Source organism: Xenopus tropicalis, chromosome 7, assembly GCF_000004195.4.
Source record: "Xenopus tropicalis strain Nigerian chromosome 7, UCB_Xtro_10.0, whole genome shotgun sequence".
Classification (NCBI taxonomy): Eukaryota; Metazoa; Chordata; class Amphibia; order Anura; family Pipidae; genus Xenopus; species Xenopus tropicalis.
Window position 1 is genome coordinate 11,196,645 of NC_030683.2, and position 27,368 is coordinate 11,224,012.

General features: G+C 36.7%; 2 protein-coding genes across 2 annotated transcripts; both read right to left on the reverse strand.

Moving 5' to 3' along the window:
- Window positions 1–9,971: 9,971 nt before the first annotated feature.
- LOC116412167 (olfactory receptor 5M11-like) lies at window positions 9,972–10,955 on the reverse strand. Its single transcript, XM_031905802.1, has one exon. It carries the CDS (start codon window positions 10,953–10,955, stop codon window positions 9,972–9,974), a length of 984 nt encoding a protein of 327 aa, XP_031761662.1.
- A 6,248-nt stretch (window positions 10,956–17,203) lies between these two features.
- LOC105945348 (olfactory receptor 8H1-like) lies at window positions 17,204–18,169 on the reverse strand. Its single transcript, XM_012953057.3, has one exon. The coding sequence runs from the start codon at window positions 18,167–18,169 to the stop codon at window positions 17,204–17,206; it is 966 nt and encodes a 321-aa protein (XP_012808511.3).
- Between the last annotated feature and the right edge of the window lie 9,199 nt (window positions 18,170–27,368).

The following is a 27,368-nucleotide window of genomic DNA, read 5'->3' on the forward strand; positions in this document are numbered from 1 at the left end:
CCTTATTTCCAAAATGTATAATTAACTCCTCTTAGACATACAGTAGATACATGGGTAAGTGGGACCAGGCTAAATCGCAACCTTTATCCACTGAAGACTAGACATCAATTTGGGACAATGTCAGGTGAATGGTCTCCTGCATATAACAAAAATAACTTTCTGGTACTATACTCCAAAGAGACTTCACATAATTTTCCCACATTACCCCCACTTTTTTTTAGAGGGACTGTGCATCTCAGGTCATACTGCCACATATTTTCTGGGAAAGCCCACTTCTTCAACAGGTATAGTCCTAGGTTGTAAAACTCTGAAGTCAACTATTAGCTTGCAGACTCCCACTAGCTCTCACAAGCCTCCTAACGGGCAAGCAAATACCAAAACTATATAAAAGTGGCCAGGCCTTGACCAATCAAGTATTAATATCTACCCATCTAGCCATATCATTGAAATGAAAGAGCCCTGATCCACCCACTATAAACACTATCATATGATTTGAACTGTCCTTACATGACTTGTTACATATTTAAAAATGTCAAAAAATATGAGTTACAAGTAGTGATTAATTTTTTTGGAGGGCAAATTGCTTTGCAAACTTTCCGCAAAATTTTGCAACATAAAGCTGCGTCAAAAAAAGGGTGAAGTTGAAGCAAAAAGGCATGTGAATTTCAAAAAAGTCGCACAATACCTGCGTTCTGCAAATTTTTCGGCATTTCGCAAATTTTTCCGCCATTTTACAATTTTTTTACCAAAGCAAAATGGGACAGATTTGCTCATTACTAGTTACAAGTCTGGGGTTGCTAGGGCTTTTCTATTATACCTAAAAGGTTGGTACAAGCTGTCTATGGGCAAAAATTTTTACCATTCATATTTTTACCATTTCTGAAACCTGAATTTTTTTTTAAAAAACTCTAATTCTTACTCAGATTTAAATAATAAAATGTTCTTCCATGGGTTTTCAGTGGTCTGATCCATAGACTGTTGTGGAATCAAGGTTTATCGATGGATCATTGGTATATATGAGTGAGCAGAGGGACAGCAGGAAGATGTAAACAATATCAGCACAAAAAAGTTATATTTCATAGATAATGTGTGCATGTAGCTTTTAATACAAGTACTAGATGGATTCAATAAAAAATAAAATCAGTAGGCTCAGAATTAATCTCCTTCACCTTTATTTCTCTGTTAAGACTTTGTATTTTCTTCTTTACACAAGTGGAAGCAATGTATTAAATTCTGTAACTGAGACATTCAATCAGATAATAAGTTTAGTACAATCAAGTCTTCTTTTTCTTGCATTTATTTAAAAAAATAATTCAATTAGAGCCCCCCACTTTCTAGTCATTTCTATGAGATGTTAGTCCATTTCTCAGTTGGTGAAAGTTAGAGTTTACCATCTAAATTCTAAACTCACATTTTGATCATTCTGCCTCTATATCTCCCCTCACTCACAGTGTATTGAAAACTATCTTGTTCAGAGTGAAGTTTATTGTTTTGCATTAGCTAGCACAAAAATAAAAAGCTAAAACATCTTTGCTTCATTTTATTAAGGGAAGATTGAAATTCTCTATTTTTCAGCGTGTAAATAAGAGGATTTAGCACAGGGCCCAGGGCAATGTACAGCAGTGAGAAATACTTGTCAATTTTGATGTTATAACTTGTGGTGGGTCTCATATACAGGCAAAGAGCTGTCCCATAAAGGGTTATCACACAGGCCAGGTGAGAAGCACAGGTAGAAAAGGCTTTTTGTCTCCCCTCTGAGGATTGTATTTTCAGGATAGCAGAGACGATAAATATGTATGAGGTCAGAGTAAGGAGGAAGGAACTGAAACCCAGCAATGTCCCTTCAATGTAAATTAAAAGTTCCACACTAAAAGTGCTGCTGCAGGAAAGGTTTAGCAATGGTGAAATATCACAGAAGAAATAGTTAATAAGATGGGAAGCACAATATGATAGTTTAGAAACATGTACTAAAATGCCAACAGGGTCAGTAAACCCAACAGTGAATGCTGCAGTTATAAGCCCAGCACAGTGTTTCCTGCTCATTCGGGCAATGTAATGAAGGGGATCACAGATGGCAACATAACGATCATATGCCATGGCCGTCAGGAGTAAGTATTCACTAGAACCAAAAGATACAAAAAGATATAATTGAGTCATACACCCCAAAAATGAAATGTTATTTTGTTGAGTGAGAAGAATATGTAGCAAATTGGGTAAAACAGTTGAGGGGAAAGAAATGTCTATGAGTGAAAGGTTCAGCAAGAATATGTACATGGGGGTGTGTAAGTGAGGATTGCATGAAATGACTAAGAATATGATGAGATTTCCCAGCAGAATGATGAGATAGATTCCAAGGAATAGCACAAAAAGAGAGATATGAAGCTCAGGAGTATCAGAGAACCCTTGGATGATGAATCCTGAAATATTTATTTTACTTTCTGAGGTCATTTTTCAAGCCTTCCTGTGTATAAAAGTAAGCTATAGTAAAAATATATTTTAAATATATGTAGCCCCCATCTGTATTCCACAAATTACATTTTGCTATTGGACATTGCTGGTAACCCAACTGGTCCTGTTGGTGAATGTTGCAGACATGGCCAAGTAACCACTGCTTCAAGTTATGAGTTTAGATCTTCAGGACAGGAGCCTTATCCCTTCAAGAGCTCACAGACAGTGGGGCTCATTTATAAACTTCGCAAAGTGAAGAATGTGAACATATTTGCCCTGCGTTTGTTTATATTTATAAAGCTTGACAAGATTAGTGCATGTAATGTGTAAACATAATTGCACATTTTTTTCACTGTGCAATTGTCCTAAAAAGCATTTAAAATATGGCATAATCTCAAATTGCTAATATTTATGTACACACTCTGCATTCAAGTTATGCCACAACTCTGGTGGAGGGGAAAATATTCACTTAAAAGACTCAATGTCATTTGCGGCTATTTGTGAACAATGCACATTGTCAGTGTTTGGGAGAAAACGTGCAAAATAACCATATGCAAAGTTTATAAATGACCCCAATGAATTTGCGTCCGTTAGTAGAATAATGAGATGAGTGGCAGTGAAACAATATGATTTGCAGAACTTTTATTCCATTCAAGAGCTGAGAAAAAACATTCAAGTCAGTTACTTTTGTGCTGGTTTATTCCACATTTTGTTGACTGAAAATTACAACTTTATGAAAGAGATTACACCACTTCATTTCAATAAGATCACGTCAATTTGTCATTGCACCAGTGAATAAGATTTACCTATTTTGTGGTTAATTAATACAGAGCCTTAGTTCCTATTTATGCACAGGAGAATTTCAGGCATAACCAGCTCTGTCTGCAACTAAGAGATATTTCTATGGTGAGACAGTTTGGGACGTGAGGGGCAGAAACCAGCACAAAATAGTACCCAGTTGCGCTTTATTTTATTTATTCCTGCACCAAACCAGGGTGTTTATATACTGCACACACACCTTCGCCCTAAAATATGTTCTTCAGTTGATTATCTGGTAATTCCCAAGCATTGCAAATTCCAACAAACTGAGTGAAAAAAAGGTTATCATCGGTAGCAAAGTGGATAATATTTATTATATTTTTCTAAAACAGCTCCATCAATTTTCTTTTCACATTCACAAGTCAAGTCATTTTGACAGTTTTTTTAAAATTCTACTGTTACTTTTAACAGAAGAACAGAATCAACAAAAGTCTTTTACATTCAGGGAATAGCAATTAAGGCAAATTTTGTATGAACTCACACTGCTCTTCCTTACTTACCTATATTCTATCCATACATTTCTCCTACATAGCAAAGACGGGTACCGTTTATCATACAAATACATTAGTCAGATAGATCTTGTCTTTGCTCAGCCTGAGGGGCAGAAGGTTGTTCCATGCAGGGGCACAGAGTCTGCCGGTCTCTTTAGGAACCCAGTTTATATAACCAGTGCGACACAGGGTATCCTTCAGGGAATACAAAATAATTAGCTCATTTTCAATACATATATTCTTAGTGCTCTGTTAAAAGTATAATCTGTGAAATGTGGTATCCCTATGGTAAACACTAGTGATGAGCAAATCTACCTCATTTTGCGAAACTTTGAAAAAATTTGCAAAATGGTGAAAAATGTGTAACTTGCAAAAAATTATGCACCTCAAAAACACTATTTTTAAGAGCTTCATTTTTTGATGTGCGCTGCATTTTTCTGATGTGGGTGACTATTTTTTCCGCTGCAAAGTTTTGCTCTCGTTTCACGAAAATCATTTATCACTGATAAACTCCTCTCTAGGGAACTTATAAAAAAAATTCTATAAACTTAATAGTTTTTTATACGGGAGGGGTGCAGACACCCATTTAATAAACGTCAGGCACCCCCAGAGGAAGTAGTTTTTAATTTAAGTTCCCTTAACCTCAGCCCCACTGAAACGAGAATACTTATAAAAGGCCTGACATTTGTACCCACTACACATGCAAATTCATTAGATTTAATGGTTGATATTCACCGCTTCCAAAGAACTATCAAGCTAAAATAACACTTCAAGGTGATATCTGCCACTGAGACTAATCCTTTTCGAGTGATTATGAGCCCCCTAACACTCCTAAGCCTATTGCAGCCTTTGGCTTTCATATTTTGGATATTTTTCTTGGTACCTAATATTACAGTGTATGTGGAAGATATGATTTGGAAAGCTTTGAAGCGATTTTTATGGATTTTTCAAAATTTTTTTATAGAAACTACTAAATTCAGGAAAGCATTACTGTTTGGTACGTAGGAGTTGAAAGGCATGGTTACCCATTTTGGATTTGTCAGAATGTGGTTTCCTGGGTAAACCTAATGTTCCAGGATTTTGACTTCTGAAGGATGCTGTATTCTGCTGTAATGCTTTGAACATTTTGTAATTTACTGCTGGGAGTTTTTGATCTGTAGAAGTCAGAAATCTCCACAAAACTATACATATCAGGTATTGGTGCATTCAGGAGATGTGAGGCTTTCCAAATCAGCTGAAATTGTGTCCATAAAATAAAATATGTTTCTGGTATAAATCCCTATATCATGAAAACCTCAGCCAGATCTGGAAACCTCAGGTTCTAATGAACAAAATGATGAATAGTTTTAAGTAGTTGCCAGATATTTGATCTCTAGGAGCAACAGCTATTGCTACCTTCAGAAAAGAAACTTTACTGCCGACAGCGTTTTGTTTTTTTTACCACGCACCTTTTTTGTGGCCATTGAATTTTATGGGCATTTAATCAAGGCAAAACCTGCCAAAAAATTTCACACAACACTAGTGGGGACAGTTCTTCTGACCTTGATGCTCATTCTCTAAAATGCCCTTTAAACTGCATTTCTGCATCTTACACCCAATGACTTCATATTTTTCCCATTTCTGAATTTTAAAAACTCTAGTTCTTACTCAGGTTTATATAAAATCTCAGTATGTTCTTCCATGGGTTTTCAGTGGTCTGATTCATAGACTGTTGTAAAATCAAGGTTTATTAGTGGATCTTTGGTATATATGTGTGAGCAGATGGACAGCATTTATTTTGATAAAGTAAATTACAGTTTGACACAGAAAAAAAATCACGTATTTTTTTAATTAATTTCTATGGGATTTTTAGAAGTTTGTTTATCAGTGGATGAAAGTTAGTTCACCATTTGATAAATATGATTCTAACCTTTAGGAATTGAAAGAAATGTGCTGAGTATTTCTGAACTAATTGTAAACTCACATTTTGATAAATCTGCCCCTATATCTCCCCTCACTCACAGTTGAATTATCTTCACTAGAGTGAAGTTTTGTTTTACATTAGCAAAAATAAAAAGCTAAAGCATTTTTGCTTCATTTTTTTTCATAGAACTTTGGATTTCTCTGTTTTTCAGTGTGTAAATAAGAGGATTTAGCACAGGGCCCAGGACAATGTACAGCAGTGAGAAATACTTGTCTCTTTCCAGGGAATAACTTGTGGTGGGTCTCATATACAGGCAAAGTACTGTCCCATAAAGGGTTATCACACAGGCCAGGTGAGAAGCACAGGTAGAAAAGGCTTTTTGTCTCCCCTCTGAGGATTGTATTTTCAGGATAGCAGAGATGATAAATATGTATGTGGTCAGAGTAAGGGGGAAGGAATTAAAAAGCAGCAAAGTCCCTTCAATGTACATTAAAAGTTCCATAATAAAAGTGCTGCTGCAGGAAAGTTTTAGCAATGGTGTGACATCACAGAAAAAATGGTTAATAAGACGGGAAGCACAATATGATAGTTTGGGTATATGTACTACAATGCCAACAGAGTCAAGAATTCCAACAGTGAATGCTGCAGTTATAAGCCCAGCACAGTGTTTCCTGCTCATTCGGGCAATGTAATGAAGGGGATCACAGATGGCAACATAACGATCATATGCCATGGCCGTCAGGAGAAAGTATTCACTGGCAGCCAAGGCCACAAAAACATACAATTGAGTCATACACCCCAAGAATGAAATGTTATTTTGTTGGGTGAGAAGAATATGTAGCAAATTAGGTAAAATATTTGAGGTGGAAGAAATGTCTATGAGTGAAAGGTTCTGCAAGAATATGTACATGGGGGTGTGTAAGTGAGGATTGCATGAAATGACTAAGAATATGATGAGATTTCCCAGCAGAATGATGAGATAGATTCCAAGGAATAGCACAAAAAGAGAGATTTGAAGCCTTCCTGTGTATAAATTGGCACTGAACTATCCAAAATCCAAAAAGTAAGCAGGTGCACACCAGGATTCTTTAAAAGTAAAAAAAAATGTTTTTATTTAGTCATACTATTAAGAAGTAGGCAAACGTTTTGGTCTCCACCTAATACCTTTATCAAGACTTGGGTCTTGATATGTTTGCCTGCTTTTTAATAGTATGACTAAATAAAAACAAGTTTTTATTTTTAAAAAATCCTGGTGTGCACCTGCTTTGGATTTTATATATATATATAGATATATATATATATATATACAGTATATATATATATATAAATATATATAGTGAATAACGTACCCCTTGTTGTATAATATAGAGATATTGAAACCCACCGAAGAGTTTCATGAAAAGCACAAGGCCGAAGGCAGCAGTGCAAAATGTCAGCATTTAGGAGAACATGTCCCAAATAACCACATGCAAATAAAATATGCACTTTATAAATGACCCCAGTGAATTTGCCAATGCAGACAGAAGAGACAGAGGAGCAGCTATGAAACAACATGATTTTCAGAACTTTCACTCTGTTCAACAGTTTATAAAGAACATTGGAGTCAGTCACTATTGTGCTGGTTTTATTCAACATTTTGTTGACTTAAAATAATAACTTTATAAATGAGATTATATTACTTCATGTCAATATGAATGTGAATTTGCCATTGCACTAGTGAATTAGATTTGCCTCTTGTGTGGTTCATTTATGCCGACCATTAGTTCTTATTTATGCGCAAGGGAATTTCAGCCATAACATCATATTGGAAAGCAGCGCAAGGGTAAATGATTTCAAAGTGATCCATTCACAAGTGAACTGAAATGGATTTTAAAAGGAAGACTCGGCAGCCTTAGTCCAATTGAATTGAGACCTACATTCCTAGATTTACTGGCATAATGTAATTAATACTCCTGTTCATTTTGTCTGTCGTCCTTGTACTTCCAAAAGTAGCTTCTTCTTTTAGCCTTCCATCCTACCATCCCCACTCCATAGTAGTACCTCTACTCCCTTCAGCACACTGCTGCACTTTTATCCTGTATCATTTTTGAAAAATCTAGCACCTCCAACTACTACCTCGCAATGTAGCAGTGACACAATATGGTTTGCAGAACTTTCACTCCATTCCATCAAGAAAGAACATTGGAGTCACTTTTGTGCTGGTTTATTCCACATTTTGTTGACTACAAATAACTTTAGAAAGGAGATTAAACCACTTTATATCATGTATGCAGACCATTAGTTGCTATTTATGCCCAGAATTTGAAGCATGACCAGCTAGAAATCCATATGCGCTATTTTCATTTTGGGGTCAGTACTTACCGCAGACTTTGGTATATCTATGCATATTGGGCATCAAACTGTTCAGTGGACCTTAGGTGTTCCGATTTGGGGTGACTTGCCTTTACCTGATCTTTATCAAGAAATTGTGTGAGATAAATACGGCAAATTGCAACATTTTTATGCGATTTTCTAAATGTCATATAAATCTGCAAACTTAGGAAAGCTTTACAGCTTGGTACTTTGGAGCAAAAAGAAATGTTTACCCATTAGATTCGGGGAGATGTGTACTTTCGAAAAATATATGGCTTTCTGGGGTGAGTGTACTTTTTTTTGTAGCATTATCCCACAAAAAGGATGTAAATGTGTTGATTTTTCAGGAGCTGAAATGATAGATCATATGGGGGTATGTTCCCATTGGGGCCCCTACATGCCACATACTTAGGTAAACCTATACATATTGGGCATCAAACTGTTCAGTGGACCCCTGGAATTCAAATTCAGGGTGTTTTATCTTGGTACCTAATACTATGTGGGAGATAAGATGCTGCAAAGTGGAAGCTTTTAGGGGATTTTTAGAAATGTCATCAAAATTGCTAACTTTAGAAAAGCTGTGTGGCTTGGCACTTTGGATTAGAAAGACATGGATACACATTTTAGATTTGGGGGAATGTGTACTTTCCAAAAATATATGACTTTCTGGGGTGAGCGTACTTTTTACTAGCTTTATCCCACATATAATGATGTAAATGTGTTGATTTTGCAGGAGCTGAAATGACAGAAATGATAGATCATATGGGGGTATGTTGACATTGGGGCCCCTACATGCCACATACTTAGGTAAACCTATACATATTGGGCATCAAACTGTTCAGTGGACCCCTGGCATTCATATTTAGGGTGTTTTATTTGGTTACTTTATGACCTGTAGGAGATAAGATACTATACACTGGAAGCTTTGAAGTGATTTTTTAAAAAAATCGCAAATGTTGATAAAAACCAATAACTTTAGGAAAGCATTGCAACTTGATAGTTTGGAGAAGACACACAGTTGTGCCTATTCTGTATTCCCCAGGATCTGTTCTTCCCAAAAATGTACAATTTTTTGGGATAAACCTTCTGTTAGGGGAATTTTTGTCCTTGAAATCTAAATTATGCAGCTTTCTGGAGCAGTGCTTTGGAAATTTGGTAGTGTACTGCTGGGAATTTTTGACCTATACAAGTGAGAAATCTCCATAAAACTATATATATTTGGTATTGGCACGTTCTGGAGACATGGGACTTTCCAAATCAGTTGTATATTCGTGCATAAATTATTTTTGTTTCTAGTATGTTAATTTATATCATGGAAAATTTGATTTTTTTTTTTGCATTTTTAGACATTTAGAAGCCTATATCTTGTTACAGAACTGGAATTACACAAATACCATATTTTGTAAGCTTAGGTTGTTCTGAAAAAAATGAAATATTGTTTTCCTGGGTAAACTAAAAGTTCCCCCGAGGAAAGGCCCCTAAAGTGAAACAGTGCAAAATGTTCAAAAACTGTCTGGCAATACAAGTTCCGCTTTGACCAAAATGGCTGGCAGTAAAAGGGTAAATACTGGTATTAGAAGGACACAATGAAAACTTACATCAGTAGGGTCAGTATCAAGTTTTATTGAATATTTGCTGGAACAGAACAACTGAATTCTGACTCCACTTATACAATTATTCAACCATTCCCCCTCCTTTATTATTCTGTTCGGATTTTCTTCTTTACACAAGTGGAAGCAATGTATTCAATTCTGTAACTGAAACATTCAATCAGTTAATCAGTTTAGTACAATCAAGTCTTATTTTTCTTGCATTTATTTTGATGAATAATTAGATTACAGCTTTGCAAAGAAAGAAAACAATCATGTGTTTATTCATTTCTATGGGATTTTTAGAAGTTTGTTTATCAGTGGATGAAAGTTAGTTCACCATTTGATAAATACGATTCTAAAAATCCTTTAGGAATGAAAAGAAAGGTTCTGGGTAATTCTGTTGTGAATTCTAAACTCACAGATTAAACATTTTTGCTTCATTTTATTTAGAGAACTTTGGATTTCTCTATTCTTCAGTGTGTAAATAAGAGGATTTAGCACAGGGCCCAGGGCAATGTACAGCAGTGAGAAATACTTGTCTCTTTTTATGGAATAACTTGTGGTGGGTCTCACATACAGGCAAAATACTGTCCCATAAAGGGTTATCACACAGGCCAGGTGAGAAGCACAGGTAGAAAAGGCTTTTTGTCTCCCCTCTGAGGATTGTATTTTCAGGATAGCAGAGATGATAAATATGTATGAAATCAGAGTAAGGAGGAAGGAACTGAATGTAAATAATGTCCCTTCAATGTAAATTAAAAGTTCCACACTAAAAGTGCTCCTGCAGGAAAGTTTTAGCAATGGTGTGACATCACAGAAAAAATGGTTAATAAGATGGGAAGCACAATATGATAGTTTAGATGTAAGTACTACAATACCAACAGGGTCAACAAACCCAACAGTGAATGCTGCAGTTATAAGCCCAGCACAGTGTTTCCTGCTCATTCGGGCAATGTAATGAAGGGGATCACAGATGGCAACATAACGATCATATGCCATGGCCGTCAGGAGAAAGAATTCACTGTTTGCCAAAGACACAAAAACATACATTTGAGTCATACACCCCAAGAATGAAATGTTATTTTGTTGTGTGAGAAGAATATGTAGCAAATTGGGTAAAACATTTGAGGAGAAAGAAATGTCTATGAGTGAAAGGTTCTGCAAGAATATGTACATGGGGGTGTGTAAGTGAGGATTGCATGAAATGACTAAGAATATGATGAGATTTCCCAGCAGAATGATGAGATAGATTCCAAGGAATAGCACAAAAAGAGAGGTTTGAAGCTCAGGAGTATCAGAGAACCCTTGGATGATGAATCCTGAAATATTTTCTTTACTTTCAGAGGTCATTTTCCAGGTCTTCCTGTGTATAAAAAAGTAAACTAGCAGTAAGAAAAAAAAATTATATATTAATAAAAATAAAAAATAATATAAATATATAAATTCGCTAAAGAGATTGTGAATTTATATTCACAAAGTGAAAATTCATACAATATCTGTGCACAATGAACGTGAACAGTGGCCATTCTCAGGCAAACCTCAGTCTCATTTGTCAGAGTCATTTGCTAGTATTTGTGCACAATGTGCATTTTACTATGATTCTGAAGGAAAGGAAAGATGGCACAGCAGTGCAAACTGTTAGCATTTAGGGGAAAACATGCCCCAAATAACCATATGCAAATACAATATGCACTGTGTGAACTTTATAAATGACCCCAATGAATTTGCCAATGTAGGCAGAATTTTCCAATGCAGGCAATATAGACAGAGGAGTAGGTGTGAAACATTATGGGTTCACTCCATTTAACAGCTGAGAAAGAACATTGGAGTCAGTCACTATTGTGCTGGTTTTATTCTACATTTTGTTGTCTAAAAATATAAACTTTATGAAAGAGATTACATTACAGACCATTAGTTCTTATTTATGTACATGAGAATTTCAGGCAAGATATCATATTGGAAAGCAGCGCAAGGGTTAATCATTCCAAAATGAACCATTCACAAGTGAACTGAAATGGAGTTTAACAAGAGAAGCAAAAAGGGAGCTAAAGCAGAAGACTTGGCAGCCTTAGTGAATTAAGACCTAAGTTCCTAGATTTACTGGCATAATGTTATTTTGTCTGCTGTCCTTGTGCTTCCAAAGGTAGCTTCTTCCGTTAGCCTTCCAGCCAACTGTCTCCACTCCATAGTAGTATCTTCCTCTCTACTCCCTTCAGCACATGCACCTATACCCTGTATAATTTTTTTATATTTTAGCACCTCCAACTACTACCTCGCAATGTAGCAGTGACACAATATGGTTTGCAGAACTTTCACTCCATTTAACGGTCAAGAAAGAACATTGGCATCTGTCGCTTTTGTGCTGATTTTATTCCACATTTTGTTGACAACAAATAACTTTATAAAGAAGATTAAACCAGATTTTTTATAATGTATGCAGGCCATTAGTTCCTATTTATGTACAGAAGCATTTGAGGCATAACCAGCTATATCCATGGTGTGACAGTTTTGGCTGTGTGGGGGCAGAAACATACTGGTCTTTTCAGAAAGAAACAGCAAAATGGTAAAAATTTGTGCTCTATTTTATTTATTTCTGTACCATATCTGGGTGTATATGTACTACACACTCACACACAAATATATATAAACCTATGTCCTAAAATATGTTCTTCACATGATTATCTGTCAGTTCCTAAGCATTGCAAATTCTAATAAATTGTGAAAAAGAAAAGGATATCATGGGTAGAAACATGCATAATAACAATTAAATATTTCTAAAATAGTTCCATAGAGTTCTTCTCCTTCATAATTTTTTTTTCTTCTTTACTTTCAATTAAATTACAGTTTCTTTGCTTTTAAATTCTAACGTTTCTTTTAACAGAATAGTTAACAGTTTTTTACTTTTAAGGAACAGTACTCAAGGCAAAAGCATTTTATTTGAACCCACACTGCCCTCCATTACTTACCTACATTCTATCCATGCAATTGTTCTTCATAGCAAAGCCAGGTACCTTTTATCAAGCAAATACATTTTTTTTAATTTGCTCAGCCTGAGGAGCAGAAGGTTGTTCCATGCAGGGGCACAGAGTCTGCCGGTCTCTTTAGGAACCCAGTTTATATAACCAGTGTAACACAGGGAATTCTTCAGGGAATACAGAATCATTAGCTAATTTTCTATATATTTATTCTTAGTGCTCTGTTAAAATGATAATCTGTGAAATGTGGTATCCTTATGAGAAACACCTCTCCAGGGAAAGAACTCTAAAAACTGTATAAACTTAATTTTAGAAAAGGGCACCTGCAATGCCAAGAAATAATTCCATATTCTCTTCTATTGTATTAGTCAAGCATAATAAGCTTCCCTTACACTGTATAAATTATATAAATCTTGTGTCTTTCAGTCTTGGATTTACACAACTACAGCAAGTAGGCAGGAGACATTTTGTTAGTAAGGAAAGTTTTGCATCATGCCAAAATCTCGTTCATGTGCCAGAATGGTGGGCCTGATGCCCATGCACTGGCTACACAATATAAGACAGTGAGGAGAGAGGGGGAAATTGAGGAGAGCAGTGACATCTACTAAGTACTGAATGGAAAGTAAAAGTAATTGTCTGCTCCGCCTCCATGCCTTGGCAGGCAACATATGATTGACAGCTGGGATTTTTATAACTTTACTTTTGGGGAAGGGAGATACAGTCAGCGCAAGTTGTAACACAATATTCATAAACATCATGGAAGTTGATGCATAAGAGAGAGATTGTACCATTCCCCAATAAACTGGGGGGATTGGAAGTTTCTCAGCTCTGTTTTGGTGGGGACTATTTCTGTTTTACATGTCTTTGGTATGAGAAGTCTGGCAGATGTCAGAATGTGAAAGGTGATGACACTGTGTTGCCATGTACATTGATAATGATGAGCGAATCTGTCCTTTTTTTGGTTCACTGAAAACTTTTTTAAAACTAAATTTGCGAAACAGCAAAAAATTTGTGAAACTCAGGTACCAGACAACTATTTTTTTGACACAACTGAGCCCTTTTTTGATGTGAACATACCTTCTGATGTGATCATGCCTTTCTATGTGACCACTCCTTTTTGACGCAACCGTGAATTTTCCAAGGCAAAAGTTTGCAGAAGTTTTGCAAAACAATTCTACAATGGTGAAATGAATGATTTCTCTCCAAATCCATGCCTGACAAAAATATTGCCTCATCACTAGTTGATGAAGCTCGAGGTTGAGAAGGGCAAGCTGTGGTATAAAAGGGGAACATTAGTCCTGCTAACTTATAGATCACTGTGAAGGTTTGCAATTTGTGGGCGGCCCCACCAGATGAGGAGATAGTCCCCCATGCTTCCACAGTTCCTTCAGCAGCAGGGACTTTCGTTGGGATATAGTTGGCTTAGAATCTGAAAAGCTCGGTACCAGTGATACAGGGTCTTTCAATAGTTTTCAAGATGATTCATACACTTTGACATATGGTAGGTTGTGTTTATAGCTTTGAGCCATGTTTTGTACACCCACTTGGTCATGTAGGGAAGCTTTTCCTGTGTCACTGGGTTTAGTAGGATTCCATATATTTTAGAGATACTTCTTTTGGTGTTTTTTGGTGTATCCAACAGTTTTTCAAAGTCAGTAAGTTGCCTTGGTAGATTTGTCAGTGGAAATGTCAGTAGGTGTCTGATTTGTAGATATTTATAGAATTCCTTATTGCTAAACTTATAGGAGATTGCTCAGCTTGAGAAAGATTGCGACCCTTGACTGTCATAAAGCTGTGTGACAATTGTCAGGCCCTGATGGATCCAGTTGCTTAGTGACAGCTAGAATTTTTGAATGCCTTAAGAATGGGTATGGATGTGTTAATTAAGGATTGAGTCATGGTATTGGCCACAAAACTTGTCTTCCCACCAGAGGGCAGTAATGGAAAATCTTACTGGAACATTATCACCCAATTAGCAAGTTCCTTTGATAAAATACCTCTTGAGCTTAAAGGGATACTCTCATAATTTTTATGGTGCACTTTTTTATTTCTAAATAGCTCTTTACATAGCAAATAATTCACTCTACCATTTAAATTTTAATTTTTGTACCTTCAAATGTATTTTTATGGTGTGTATTTATTGGTTTGTAGACAGCCATTGTGCCTGAGTCTGAGCTTTCAGAAGGAGCCAGCGCTACACATTAGAACTGCTTTCAGCTAACCTATTGTTTCTCCTACTCCCATGTAACTGGAGGAGTCCCAAGCCAGACTTGGATTTCTTACTATTGAGTGCTATTCTGATACCTACTGGGAGCTGCTATCTTGCTCCCTTCCCAATTTTTCTGCTGTTCGGCTGCTGGGGGAAAGGGAGGGGGCAGTGCAAGTGTGAAGAGTGACTGAAGTTTATCAGATATAGCCTTAGATGTTTTGTGCATAAAGCACTTAATCAAAGACTGGCCTATGATTAGATGCTTTATTCACAAAAGGCATAAGGCTATGTATTTTGTTGGCCATATATAAAGCTTGCATTTCTTTTCCACATGTCTGTCCATGGGATGAAAAAGTGCCAAGCTATTTTGGTTGTGGTATGATCCTCCTCTTGCTGGAGGTCTGGGACATGTGAACCTTTACCCTAGATAAACTTGTACACTTATGGGATAATACACTAAAATGCTTCATAGTTTTTATTTAATCTTGCACAAAATAAGACACAAACCAAAAATAAAAGTAGTCACATTCTCTTTCCTGTACTTATGAGTGCAATCAAAACTTCTAGTGCAAATCCCATCCATTCACCCAACTAATGTCTCTTGTAAAACTTTGTGATAAGGAGCAGCTCATTCTAAAGAAGGTTTTTATAAGTGTGAAAGTACTTTTTTCTGTTCCTTGTGTCCTTTGATGTCATTGTATCTGCCTTCAGAAAAAATGAAAGGTCAGCATTCCAATAATGCACTGCTCATGTCATGGAGCCTTGAATCTAGGAATCCTGCTCAGAGGGACATTCATAAACTGACTGCATTTCCTTGATGAGTCTACATTCCTGTACCTGAAATAACAACATAACTGATTGTTTTTGAAATTTTACATGGAGTTAGACGTATTGTTAGTTTCCCAGGTTCCCTCAGTCATGTGACTTTTGCTCTGATAAACTTTAGTCACTCTTTACTGCTGGATTGCAAGTTGGAGTGATGAACACCCTTCTCTCAGCAGCCGATCAGAAGAACAATGGGAAGGGAGCAAAATAAGAGCTCCCTGATACCTGTACTGCTAAAAATGCTCCCATGCCCCACCTAAAGGTAGATATGATAACTGCACTTAAAAATTCAACTATGGCTCACCCAATCCATGAATCATTCAAACGCTTAAAAGCTTAAAATCAGGCACAATGCACTGTGATGGCTCCTACACACCAATATTACAGCTAAAAAATACATTTGTTGGTTCAAGAATAAAAGTTTAAATGGTAGAGGGAGTTATTTGCTATGTAAACAGTGTAATTTAAAAATTAAAATTCACAACAGAATTCCTTTAACAACTGGTGGGGACTAGCAATGAGTAAATCTGTCTCACTTTGCATTGCAGAAAAATATACATAACAGCAAATGTGCAAAATTCATTGAAGTCAATGGGTCTTTTTTCCCAGTGACTTTTTCCATTCCGCACAATTTTTTTTTTTTACCATGCAACTTTTTTTGTGCCCATTAAAGTCTATGGGCATTTAATCAAGGCAAAAAAATTTCACTCATCCCTAGTGGGGACAGATTCTCTGACCTTAATGCTCATTTTCTCAAATACCCCTCACACTGCATTTTCTCCAGTGATTACATCTTACACCCAGTGACTTCATATTGTTACCATTTCTAAAACCTGCAAGAATTTAAAAAACTCTGGTTCTTACGCAGGTTCATATTAAATCTTAGTATGTTCTTCCATGCGTTTACAGTGATCTGATTCACAGATTATTGTAGAATCAAGGTTTATTAGCGAATCTTTGATATATATGTGTGAGCAGAGGGACAGCATGAAGATGTAAACAATATCACGTTAAAAGCAAATAAAAGTTATATTTCATATCGTTTATCAGCAATGTGTGCATGTAGCTTTTAATACTGGTATTAGAAGGACATAATGAAAATTTACATCAGTAGGGTCAAAATCAATTTTTATTGAATATTTGCTGGAACAGAGCTCCAACTGAATTCTGACTCCACTTATACAATTATTCAACCATTCCCCCTCCTTTATTATTCTGTTTGGATTTTCTTCTTTACACAAGTGGAAGCAATGTATTCAGTTCTGTAACTGAAACATTCATTCAGTTATTCAGTTTAGTACAATCAAGTCATATTTTTCTTGCATTTATTTTGATGAATAATTAGATTACAGCTTTGCAAACAAAGAAAACAAAATTTGTTTATTAATCTCTATGGGATTTTTGGAAGTTTGTTTATCAGTGGATGAAAGTTAGTTCACCATTTGATAAATACGATTCTAAAAATCCTTTAGGAATGAAAAGAAAGATGCTGGGTAATTCTGTGGTAAATTCTAAACTCACATTTTAATAAACATGCCCCTCATATAAATATGCCCTTTATTGAAAACTATCTTGTTCAGAGTGAAGTTTTATTGTTTTTCATTAGCTAAAACAAAAATTAAAATGCTAAACCCCTTTTGCTTCATTTTAATTAGAGAACTTTGAATTTCTCTATTTTTCAGTGTGTAAATAAGAGGATTTAGCACAGGGCCCAGGGCAATGTACAGCAGTGAGAAATACTTGTCTCTTTTTAGGGAATAACTTGTGGTGGGTCTAATATACAGACAAATAATTGTCCCATAAAGGGTTATCACACAGGCCAGGTGAGAAGCACAGGTAGAAAAGGCTTTTTGTCTCCCCTCTGAGGATTGTATTTTCAGGATAGCAGAGATGATAAATATGTATGAGGTCAGAGTAAGGAGGAAGGAACCGAAACTCAGCAATGTCCCTTCAATATAAAGGAAAAGTTCCACACTAAAAGTGCTGCTGCAGGAAAGTTGTAACAATGGTGCCATATCACAGAAAAAATGGTTAATAAGATGGGAAGCACAATATGATAGTTTAGATATAAGTACTACAATGCCAACAGGGTCAACAAACCCAACAGTGAATGCTGCAGTTATAAGCCCAGCACAGTGTTTCCTGCTCATTCGGGCAATGTAATGAAGGGGATCACAGATGGCAACATAACGATCATATGCCATGGCCGTCAGGAGTAAGAATTCACTGTCAGCGAAGGACACAAAAACATACATTTGAGTCATACACCCCAAGAATGAAATGTTATTTTGTTGTGTGAGAAGAATATGTAGCAAATTAGGTAAAATATTTGAGGTGGAAGAAATGTCTATGAGTGAAAGGTTCAGCAAGAATATGTACATGGGGGTGTGTAAGTGAGGATTGCATGAAATGACTAAGAATATGATGAGATTTCCCAGCAGAATGATGAGATAGATTCCAAGGAATAGCACAAAAAGAGAGATTTGAAGCTCAGGAGTATCAGAGAACCCTTGGATGATGAATCCTGAAATATTTTCTTTACTTTCAGAGGTCATTTTCCAGGTCTTCCTTCCTGTATATAAAAAAAGTAAACTAGTACAGGTATAGGACCCTAGTGAATTTGCCAATGTGGGCAGAAGAGTCAGAGGAGCAGCTATGAAACATCAGAATTTTCCAATGCAGGCAATATAGACAGAGGAGTAGGTGTGAAACAATATGGTTTGAAGAACTTTCACTCCATTTAACAGCTGAGAAAGAACATTGGAGTCAGTCACTATTGTGCTGGTTTTATTCGACATTTTGTTGGCTAAAAATAAAACTTTATAAAAGAGATTACATTACTTCATGCCAATATGAATACGTCAATTTGCCATTGCACTAGCGAATTAGATTTGCCTATTGTGTGGTTCATTTATGCCGACCATTAGTTCTTATTTATGTACAGGAGAATTTCATAACATCATATTGGAAAGCAGCGCAAGGGTGGATCATTCCAAACTGAACCATTCACAAGTGAACTGAAATGGAGGTTAAGAAGAGGGGCAACGAAGACTTGGCAATGAATTAAGACCTAAGTTCCTAGATCTACTGGCAGTAATTAATACTCCTGTTCATTTTGTCAGTGTGCTTCCAAAGGTAGCTTCTTCCTTTAGCCTTCCAGCCGACCGTCCCCACTCTATTGTAATATCTTCCTCTCTGCTCCCTTCAACACACTGCTGCACTTATACCCTGTATAACCTCCAACTACTACCTCACAATGTAGCAGTGACACAATATGGTTTGCAGAACTTTCACTCCATTTAACAGTCAAGAAAGAACATTGGCGTCAGTCACTTTTGTGCTGATTTTATTCCACATTTTGTTGACTACAAATAACTTAATAAAAAAGATTAAACCACATTTTTTATCATGTATTCAGGCTATTAGTTCCTATTTATGCACAGAAGAATTCAGGCATAACCAACTATATCTATGTTGGTTGTGTGGGGCCAGAAACATACTGCTCTTTTCAGAAAGAAACAGCAAAATGGTACAAATTTGTGCTCTCTTTTATTTATTTCTGCACCATATCTGGGTGTATATGTACTACACACACACACACATATATATATATATAAACCTACGTCCTAAAATATGTTCTTCACTTGATTATCTGTCAGTTCCTAAGCATAACAAATTCCAACAAATTGTGAAAAAGAAAAGGATATCATGGGTAGAAACATACATAATAATAATTAAATATTTCTAAAATTGTTCCATAGAGTTCTTCTCCTTCATCATTTTTTTTCTTCTTTCCTTTTAATTAAATTACAGTTTCTTTGCTTTTAAATTCTAACATTACTTTTAACAGAATAATTAACAGTTTAATAGTTTTTTACTTTTAGGGAACAGTACTCAAGGCAAAAGCATTTTGTATGAACCCACACTGCCCTCCATTACTTACCTACATTCTATCCAAGCAATTTTTCTTCATAGCAAAGCCAGGTACCTTTTATCAAGCAAATACATTTTTTTTTTTTAATTTGCTCAGCCTGAGGAGCAGAAGGTTCCTCCATGCAGGGGCACAGAGTCTGCCGGTCTCTTTAGGAACCCAGTTTATATAACCAGTGTGACACAGGGAATTCTTCAGGGAATACAAAATCATTAGCTAATTTTCTATATATTTATTCTTAGTGCTCTGTTAAAATGATAATCTGTGAAATGTGGTATCCTTATGAGAAACACCTCTCCAGGGAAAGAACTCAAGGGAAAAAATGCCATGAAAATAATTCCAAATTCTCTTCTATTGGGTTAGTCAATCAGAATAAACTTCCCTTACACTGTATAAATTATATAAATCTTGGGTCTTTCAGTCTTGGAGTTACACAGCTACAGCTAGCAGGCAGGAGCCATTTTCTTAGTAAGGAAAACTTTGCTTCATGCCAAAATCTTGTTTATGTGCCAGAACATTGGTGGGCCTGATGCCCATGCACTGGCTACACAATATAAGACAGTGAGGAGGGGGGAAAGTGAGGAGATGAGGAGATTGGAAAGTCAAAGTAATTTTCTATGCCGCCTCCATGCCTTGGATGGCAATATATGATTGACAGCTGGGATATTTCTAACTTTATTTTTTATTCACAGTAAAACATGGGGTAGGGAAATGCAATCAATGCAGGGTATAACACAATATTCATAAACATTATGGAAGCTGATGCATAAGAGAGAGATTGTACCATTCCCCAATAAACTGGAAGTTCTGGAAGTTGCTCAGTTCTGTTTTCGTGGGGACTATTTCTGTTTTCCATGTCTTTGGTATGAGAAGTCTGGCAGCTCGTCAAAATGTGAAAGGCGTCAACGCTGTGTTGCCATGTAACTTAATTATAATGATGAGCAAATCTGTCCTGTTTTGGTTTGCTGAAAAATTTTCGAAACTAAATTTGTGAAACTCAGGTACCGGGCAAGTTTTTTTGAAACAGCCCTTTTTTGATGCAGCCATACCCTCTGTTGATGTGATCATACCTTTTTTATGTGACCACTCCTTTTTGATGCAACCATGAATTTTTGCGTCAAAAATGTAGGATTTTCTCAGCAAATGTGTTTATAGCTTTGAGACATGTTTTGTACACCCACTTGGTCACGTAGGCAAGCTTTTCCTGTGTCACTGGGTTTAGTAGGATACCATAGATTTTAGAGATACTTCTTTTCATGGTGTTTGGTGTATTCCAACAGTTTTTAAAAGTCAGTAAGTTGCCTTGGTAGATTTGCCATTGGAGATGGCAGTAGGTGTCTAATTTGTAGATATTAATAGAATTCCTTGTTACTAAGCTTATAGGAGGTGGCTCAGCGTGAGAAAGATTGGGATCCTTGACTCTCGTAAAGCTGTGTGACAATGGTCAGGCCCTGTTGGATCCAGTTGTTTAGGTTGATGTCAGGTGACAGCTGGAAATTTTGAATGCCTTCATAATGGGTATGGATGTGTTAATTAAAAAATAAATTTGGGCTTTATGTTTGTGAGTGATGGTATTGCCCACAAATCTTGTCTTGTAATGGAAAATCTTATTGGAACATTATCACTCAATTAGCAAGTTCCTTTAATGAATGTAGTGTATAAAATATGTCTTGAGCTAAAGGGATACTGTCATGATTTTTATGGTGCACCTTTTTATTTATGAATTTCTATACATAGAAAATAATTCACTCTACCTTTTACCTTTTAATTTTTCAACCATCAAATGTATTTCTATGGTTGTAATATCGGTGTAGACCATTGTGTCTGATTCTGAGCTTTCAGAAGAAGCCAGCTCTACACATTAGATTTGCTTTCAGCTAACCTATTGTTTCTCCTACTCCCATGTAACTGGAGGAGTCCCAAGCCGGACTTAGATTTCTTAGTATTGAGTGCTATTCTGATACCTACTGGGAGCTGCTATCTTGCTCCCTTCCCATTCTTCTGCTGATCGGCTGCGGGGGTGAGGGGGGGGGGATATCACTCCAACTTGCAGCGCAGCAGTAAAGTGTGCCTGAGTCTGAGCATTCAGAAGAAGCCAGCGCTACACATTAGAACTGCTTTCAGCTAACCTATTGTTTCTCCTACTCCCGTGTGATTGGAGGAGTCCCAAGCCGGACTTGGATTTCTTACTTTTGAGTGCTATTCTGATATCTAGTGGGAATTGCTATCTTGCTCCCTTCCCATTATTCTACTGATCGGCTGCTGGGGGAAAGGAAGGGGGGCAGTGCGACTGAAGTGTGAAGTGTGACTGAAGTTTATCAAACATAGCCTTACATGTTTTGTGCATAAAGCACTTAATCAAAGACTGGCCTATGATTAGATGCTTTATTCACGAAATGCGTAAAGCTATGTATTTTGTAGGCCATATTTAAAGTCTGTCCATGGGATCAAAAAGTGCCAGCTATTTTGGTTGTGGTATGAATCTCCTCTTGCTGTAGGTCTGGGACATGTGCACCTTTACCCCAGATAAACTTGTACACTTATGGGATTATACATTAAAATGCTTTAAATTTAATTTTTATTTAAGAACCTGTGTATAGTTTTTGTTTAATCTTGCACAAAATAAGTCACAACCCAAAAATAAAAGTAGTCACATTCTCTTTCCTGTACTTATGAGTGCAAACTTTCTAGTACAAATCCCATCAATTCACCCAACTAATGTATGTTGTAAAATTTTCTGATAAGGAGCAGCTCATTCTAATGAAGGCTTTTGTAAGTGTGAAAGTACTTTGTTGCGTTCCTTGTGTCCTTTGATGCCATGGTATCTGCCTTCATTGCTGTCTTTATGCTACACTGAAGTGGATGATACACAGAGAAAATGAAAAGCCAGCATTCCAATAATGCACTGCTCATGTCATGGAGCCTTGAATCTAGGAATCCTGCTCAGAGGGACATTCATAAACTGTCTGCATCTCCTTGATGAGTCTACATTCCTGTACCTGAAATAACAACATAACTGATTGTTTTTGAAATGTTACATTGGCTTAGACATATTGTTAGTTTCCCAGGTGCCCTCAGTCATGTGACTTGTGCTCTGATAAACTTCAGTCACTCTTTTCTTCTGCATTGCCAGCTCCCTGATACCTGTACTGCTTAAAATTCTCCCATGCCCCACCTAAAGGTAAATATTATAACAGCACTAAAATTTCAAGTATGGCTCACCCAATCCATGAATCATTCAATTACTTTTTAATTATCTGAAATCAGTTCTATTGTGTAGCATTGGCTCCCTCTGAAAGCTTAAAATCAGGCACAATGCACTGAGATGGGGCCTACACACCAATATTACAGCTAATTTATTGGTTCAAGAATAAAAGTTAAACCCTTTAAGTGCCAGCAGAATTTGACATTTTGGTTCCCCTCAGTGCCAGACGTTTTGTAAACATTTTGTGCTCTCTCAATTTAGGGGCTTTTACTGGGGGAAGGGTTAAGTTTAGGTAGGCAAACTATATATTGTTTTTTTCAGGAGAACCTGCGCTTTCCAAATCTGCCTGAGTTTTTGTGTATTTCCACTTCTGGAACAAGATTTAGAGCTTGAAATACAAAAAAAAGAAAATTTTTTCATGAAACATATTTTGTTTTATGGACAAAAATTCAACTGATTTGGAAAGCCTCATGTCTCCCGAACATGCCAGTACCTGATATGTATAGTTTTATTGAGATTTCTGACTTTTGTAGATGAAAAACTCCCAGCAGTAAATTACTAAATTTTCAAAGCATTACAGCAGAATACGGCATACTTTACATTCCAAAGCCAAAAATCCTGGAACATTAGGTTTACCCCAGGAAACCATACATTTTTGAAAAGTACACATTCTGCCGAATCCGAAATGGGTAACTATGTCTTCCAACTCCAAAGTACCAAACGGCAATGCTTTACTGAATTTAGCATTTTCTATAAAAAATTATGAAAATTCTAAAAAATCACCTCAAATCTTCCACTTTCAAGCATCATATCTCCCACATAATATTAGGTACAGGTATAGGACCCATTATCCAGAATGTACGGGACCAAGGGTATTCCAGATAAGGGGTCTTTCCGTAATTTGGATCTCCATACCATAAGTCTGCTAAAAAATCAATAAAACATTAATCAACCCCAAAAGAATTGTTTTGCATCCAATAAGGATTATTTATATCTTAGTTGGGATCAATTACAAGATACTGTTTTATTACTACAGAGAAAAAGAAAATCAATTTTAAAATTCTGAATTATTTGATTAAAATGGAGTCTATGGGAGACGGGCTTTCCGTAATTCGGAGCTTTCTGGATAACGGGTTTCCGGATAAGGGGTCCGATACCTGTACCAAGAAAACACATCCTAAACATCCACTGAACGGTTTGATGCCCATTGTGCATAGGATCACTGATGTATCTGGCATTTAGAAACCCCAAAAGGAAATTAGTACATACAAATTGCACCGGAGATCTCTTTAGCTACTGAAAATTCAACACATTTACTGCATTTTCTACATTGACCCCCCAAAAACATATATTTTTGGAAAGTACACATTCGGACCAATTCAAAATTTGTACCCATGTCTTTCTACTCCAAACTACAGAGTCGCAGTGCTTTCCCAAAATTGCCAGTTTTGATGAAATACCTAAAAATCACATCAAATCTTCCACTTTCAAGCACCTTATCTCCCACATAACATTAGGTACAAAGAAAACACACCCTAAATATGAAAGCCAAGGGTCTGCTGAACAGTTTGATGCCCATTGTGCATAGGATCACCAATGTATCTGGCATTTAGAGACCCCATAAGGAAGTTAGTGCATAGAAATTGCCCCAGAGGTCTCTTTAGCTACTGAAAATTCAACACGTTTACTGCATTTTCTGTGGGATAAAAAAACAAAAAAATACATTGACCCCCCAAAAACAGATATTTTTGGAAAGTACATATTCGGACGAACTCAAAATTGGTACCCATATCTTTCTACTCCAAACTACAGAGTTGCAGTGCTTTCCCAAAATTGCCAGTTTTGATGAAATACCTGAAAATCACATCAAATCTTCCACTTTCAAGCACCTTATCTCCCACATAACATTAGGTACCAAAAGAACACACCCTAAATATGAAAGCCAAGGGTCCGCTGAACAGTTTGATGCCCATTGTGCATAGGATTACCAATGTATCTGGCATTTAGAGACCCCATAAGCAAAGTTAGTGCATAGAAATTGCCCCAGAGGTCTCTTTAGCTACTGAAAATTCAACACGTTTACTGCATTTTCTGTGGGATAAAAAAACAAAAAAATACATTGACCCCCCCAAAAACATATATTTTTGGAAAGTACACATTCAGACAAACTCAAAATTGGTACCCATGTCTTTCTACTCCAAACTACAGAGTCGCAATGCTTTCCCAAAATTGCCAGTTTTAATGAAATACCTGAAAATCCCATCAAATCTTCCACTTTCAAGCACCTTATCTCCCACATAACATTAACAGTTTGATGCCCATTGTGCATAGGATCACCAATGTATCTGGCATTTAGAGACCCCAAAAGGAAGCTAGTGCATACAAAGTGTATATGCAGCAATATAAGCTACCGGCATGTGCATTATGTGCCATAAGACCCCCTAACAGTAAGGAGACCCTAGAAAACTATACATATTCCGAAAGTACACATTCTGACAAAACAAAAATGGGCAAATACATCTTTCTACAGCAAACTACAAAGCTATGCTTAAAATAACTTTTTTTGACATTTATGAAAATCGTCACAAAGCTTGCATTTTACCACATTATGTACCCCCACATTTTGTAACGTATCAACATAAAACATTCTAAATGTGAACACCAGGGGTCTACTGAACAGTTTGATGCCCTATATGCATAGATTTACCAAACTACAGGGGCACCCAAATAAAAATAGTGCATATGAATTTTCACATAAGACACTCCGGCTCATGCAATTTTTGCACACAGTATGTGTATTATGTGGCATAAGACCCCCTAACAGTATGGACACCCTAGAAAACCATATATTTTCCGAAAGTACACATCGTGACAAAACAAAAATGGGTAAATACAACTTTCTACTGCAAACTACCAAACTACAAAGCTATGCTAAACAGAACGGTTTTTATGACATTTCTGAAAATCGTCACAAAGCTTGCATTTTACCACATTATGTACCCTCACATTTTGTAACATATCAACATAAAACATTCTAAATGTGAACACCAGGGGTTTACTGAACAGTTTGATGCCCTATATGCATAGATTTACCAAACTACAGGGGCACCCAAATAAAAATAGTGCATATGAATTTTCACATAAGACACTCCGGCTCATGCAATTTTTGCACCCGGTGTGTGTATTATGTGGCATAAGACCCCCTAACAGTACCGAGACCCTAGAAAACCATACGTTTTCTGAACGTACACATTCAGACAAAACAAAAATGGGCAAATACAACTTTCTACTGCACACTACCAAACTACAAAGCTATGCTAAACAGAACGGTTTTTATGACATTTCTGAAAATCGTCACAAAGCTTGCATTTTACCTCATTATGTACCCCCACATTTTGTAATGTATCAACATAAAACTTTATAAATATAAACGCCAGTGGCATACTGAACAGTTTGATGCCCTATATGCATATATTGGCCAAACTACGTGCCGTACAGGGGCACCCAAATAAAAATAGTGCATGTGAATTTTCACATAAGACACTCCTGCTCATGCAATTTTTGCACCCGGTATGTGTATTATGTGGCATAAGACTCCCTAACAGTACCGAGACCCTAGAAAACCATACATTTTCTGAACGTACACATTCAGACAAAACAAAAATGGGCAAATACTAGAGATGTAGCGAACTGTTCGCCGGCGAACTAATTCGCGCGAACATCGGGTGTTCGCAAGTCCGCAAATTCGCGAACTTTTCGTGATGTTCGCAATTTGGGTTCGCCGGCACCGAAAAAATCGCAAAACTTACGATAACGGTACGAATTCTCTGAAAAAATCGCAAAACTTACGATAACGGTACGAAAAAGTCGCAAAACTTACGATAACGTTACGAATGATCCGAAAAAGTTGCAAAACTTACGATAACGGTACGAATGATCCGAAAAAGTCGCAAAACTTACGATAACGTTACGAATGATCTGAAAAAGTCGCAAAACTTACGATAACGGTACGAATGATCCGAAAAAGTCGCAAAACTTACGATAACGTTACGAAAGCTCCGAAAAAGTCGCAAAACTTACGATAACGTTACGAAAGCTCCGAAAAAGTCGCAAAACTTACGATAATGTTACGAAAGCTCCGAAAAAGTCGCAAAACTTACGATAACTTTACGAAAGCGCCGGAAAATACGAAAAAGTCGCAAAATTACCGATCATTTCGAAAAACGGCGTGTGTCAATTTTTCAGAGGTTTTTGCCCTTGATCCCCCTCCTGCATGCCACTGTCCAGGTCGTGGCACCCTTTAAACAACTTTAAAATCAGTTTTCTGGGCAGAAATGGCTTTTCTATTTTTTAAAGTTCGCCTTCCCATTGAAGTCTATGGGGTTCGCAAAGTTCGCGAATATTCGCAATTTTCGGCGGAAGTTCGCGAACTTTTTTTTTGAGGTTCGCTACATCCCTAGCAAATACAACTTTCTACTGCAGACTACCAAACTACAAAGCTAGGCTAAACATAACGGTTTTTATGACATTTCTGAAAATCGTCACAAAGCTTGCATTTTACCACATTATGTACCCCCACATTTTGTAATGTATCAACATAAAACTTTATAAATATAAA

What these genes read in the sequence shown, in the direction of transcription:
- LOC116412167 (XM_031905802.1), bottom strand. Translation starts at nt 10,955, where the DNA reads ATGACCTCTGAAAGTAAAGAAAATATTTCAGGATTCATCATCCAAGGG.
- LOC105945348 (XM_012953057.3), bottom strand. Translation starts at nt 18,169, where the DNA reads ATGACCTCTGAAAGTAAAGAAAATATTTCAGGATTCATCATCCAAGGG.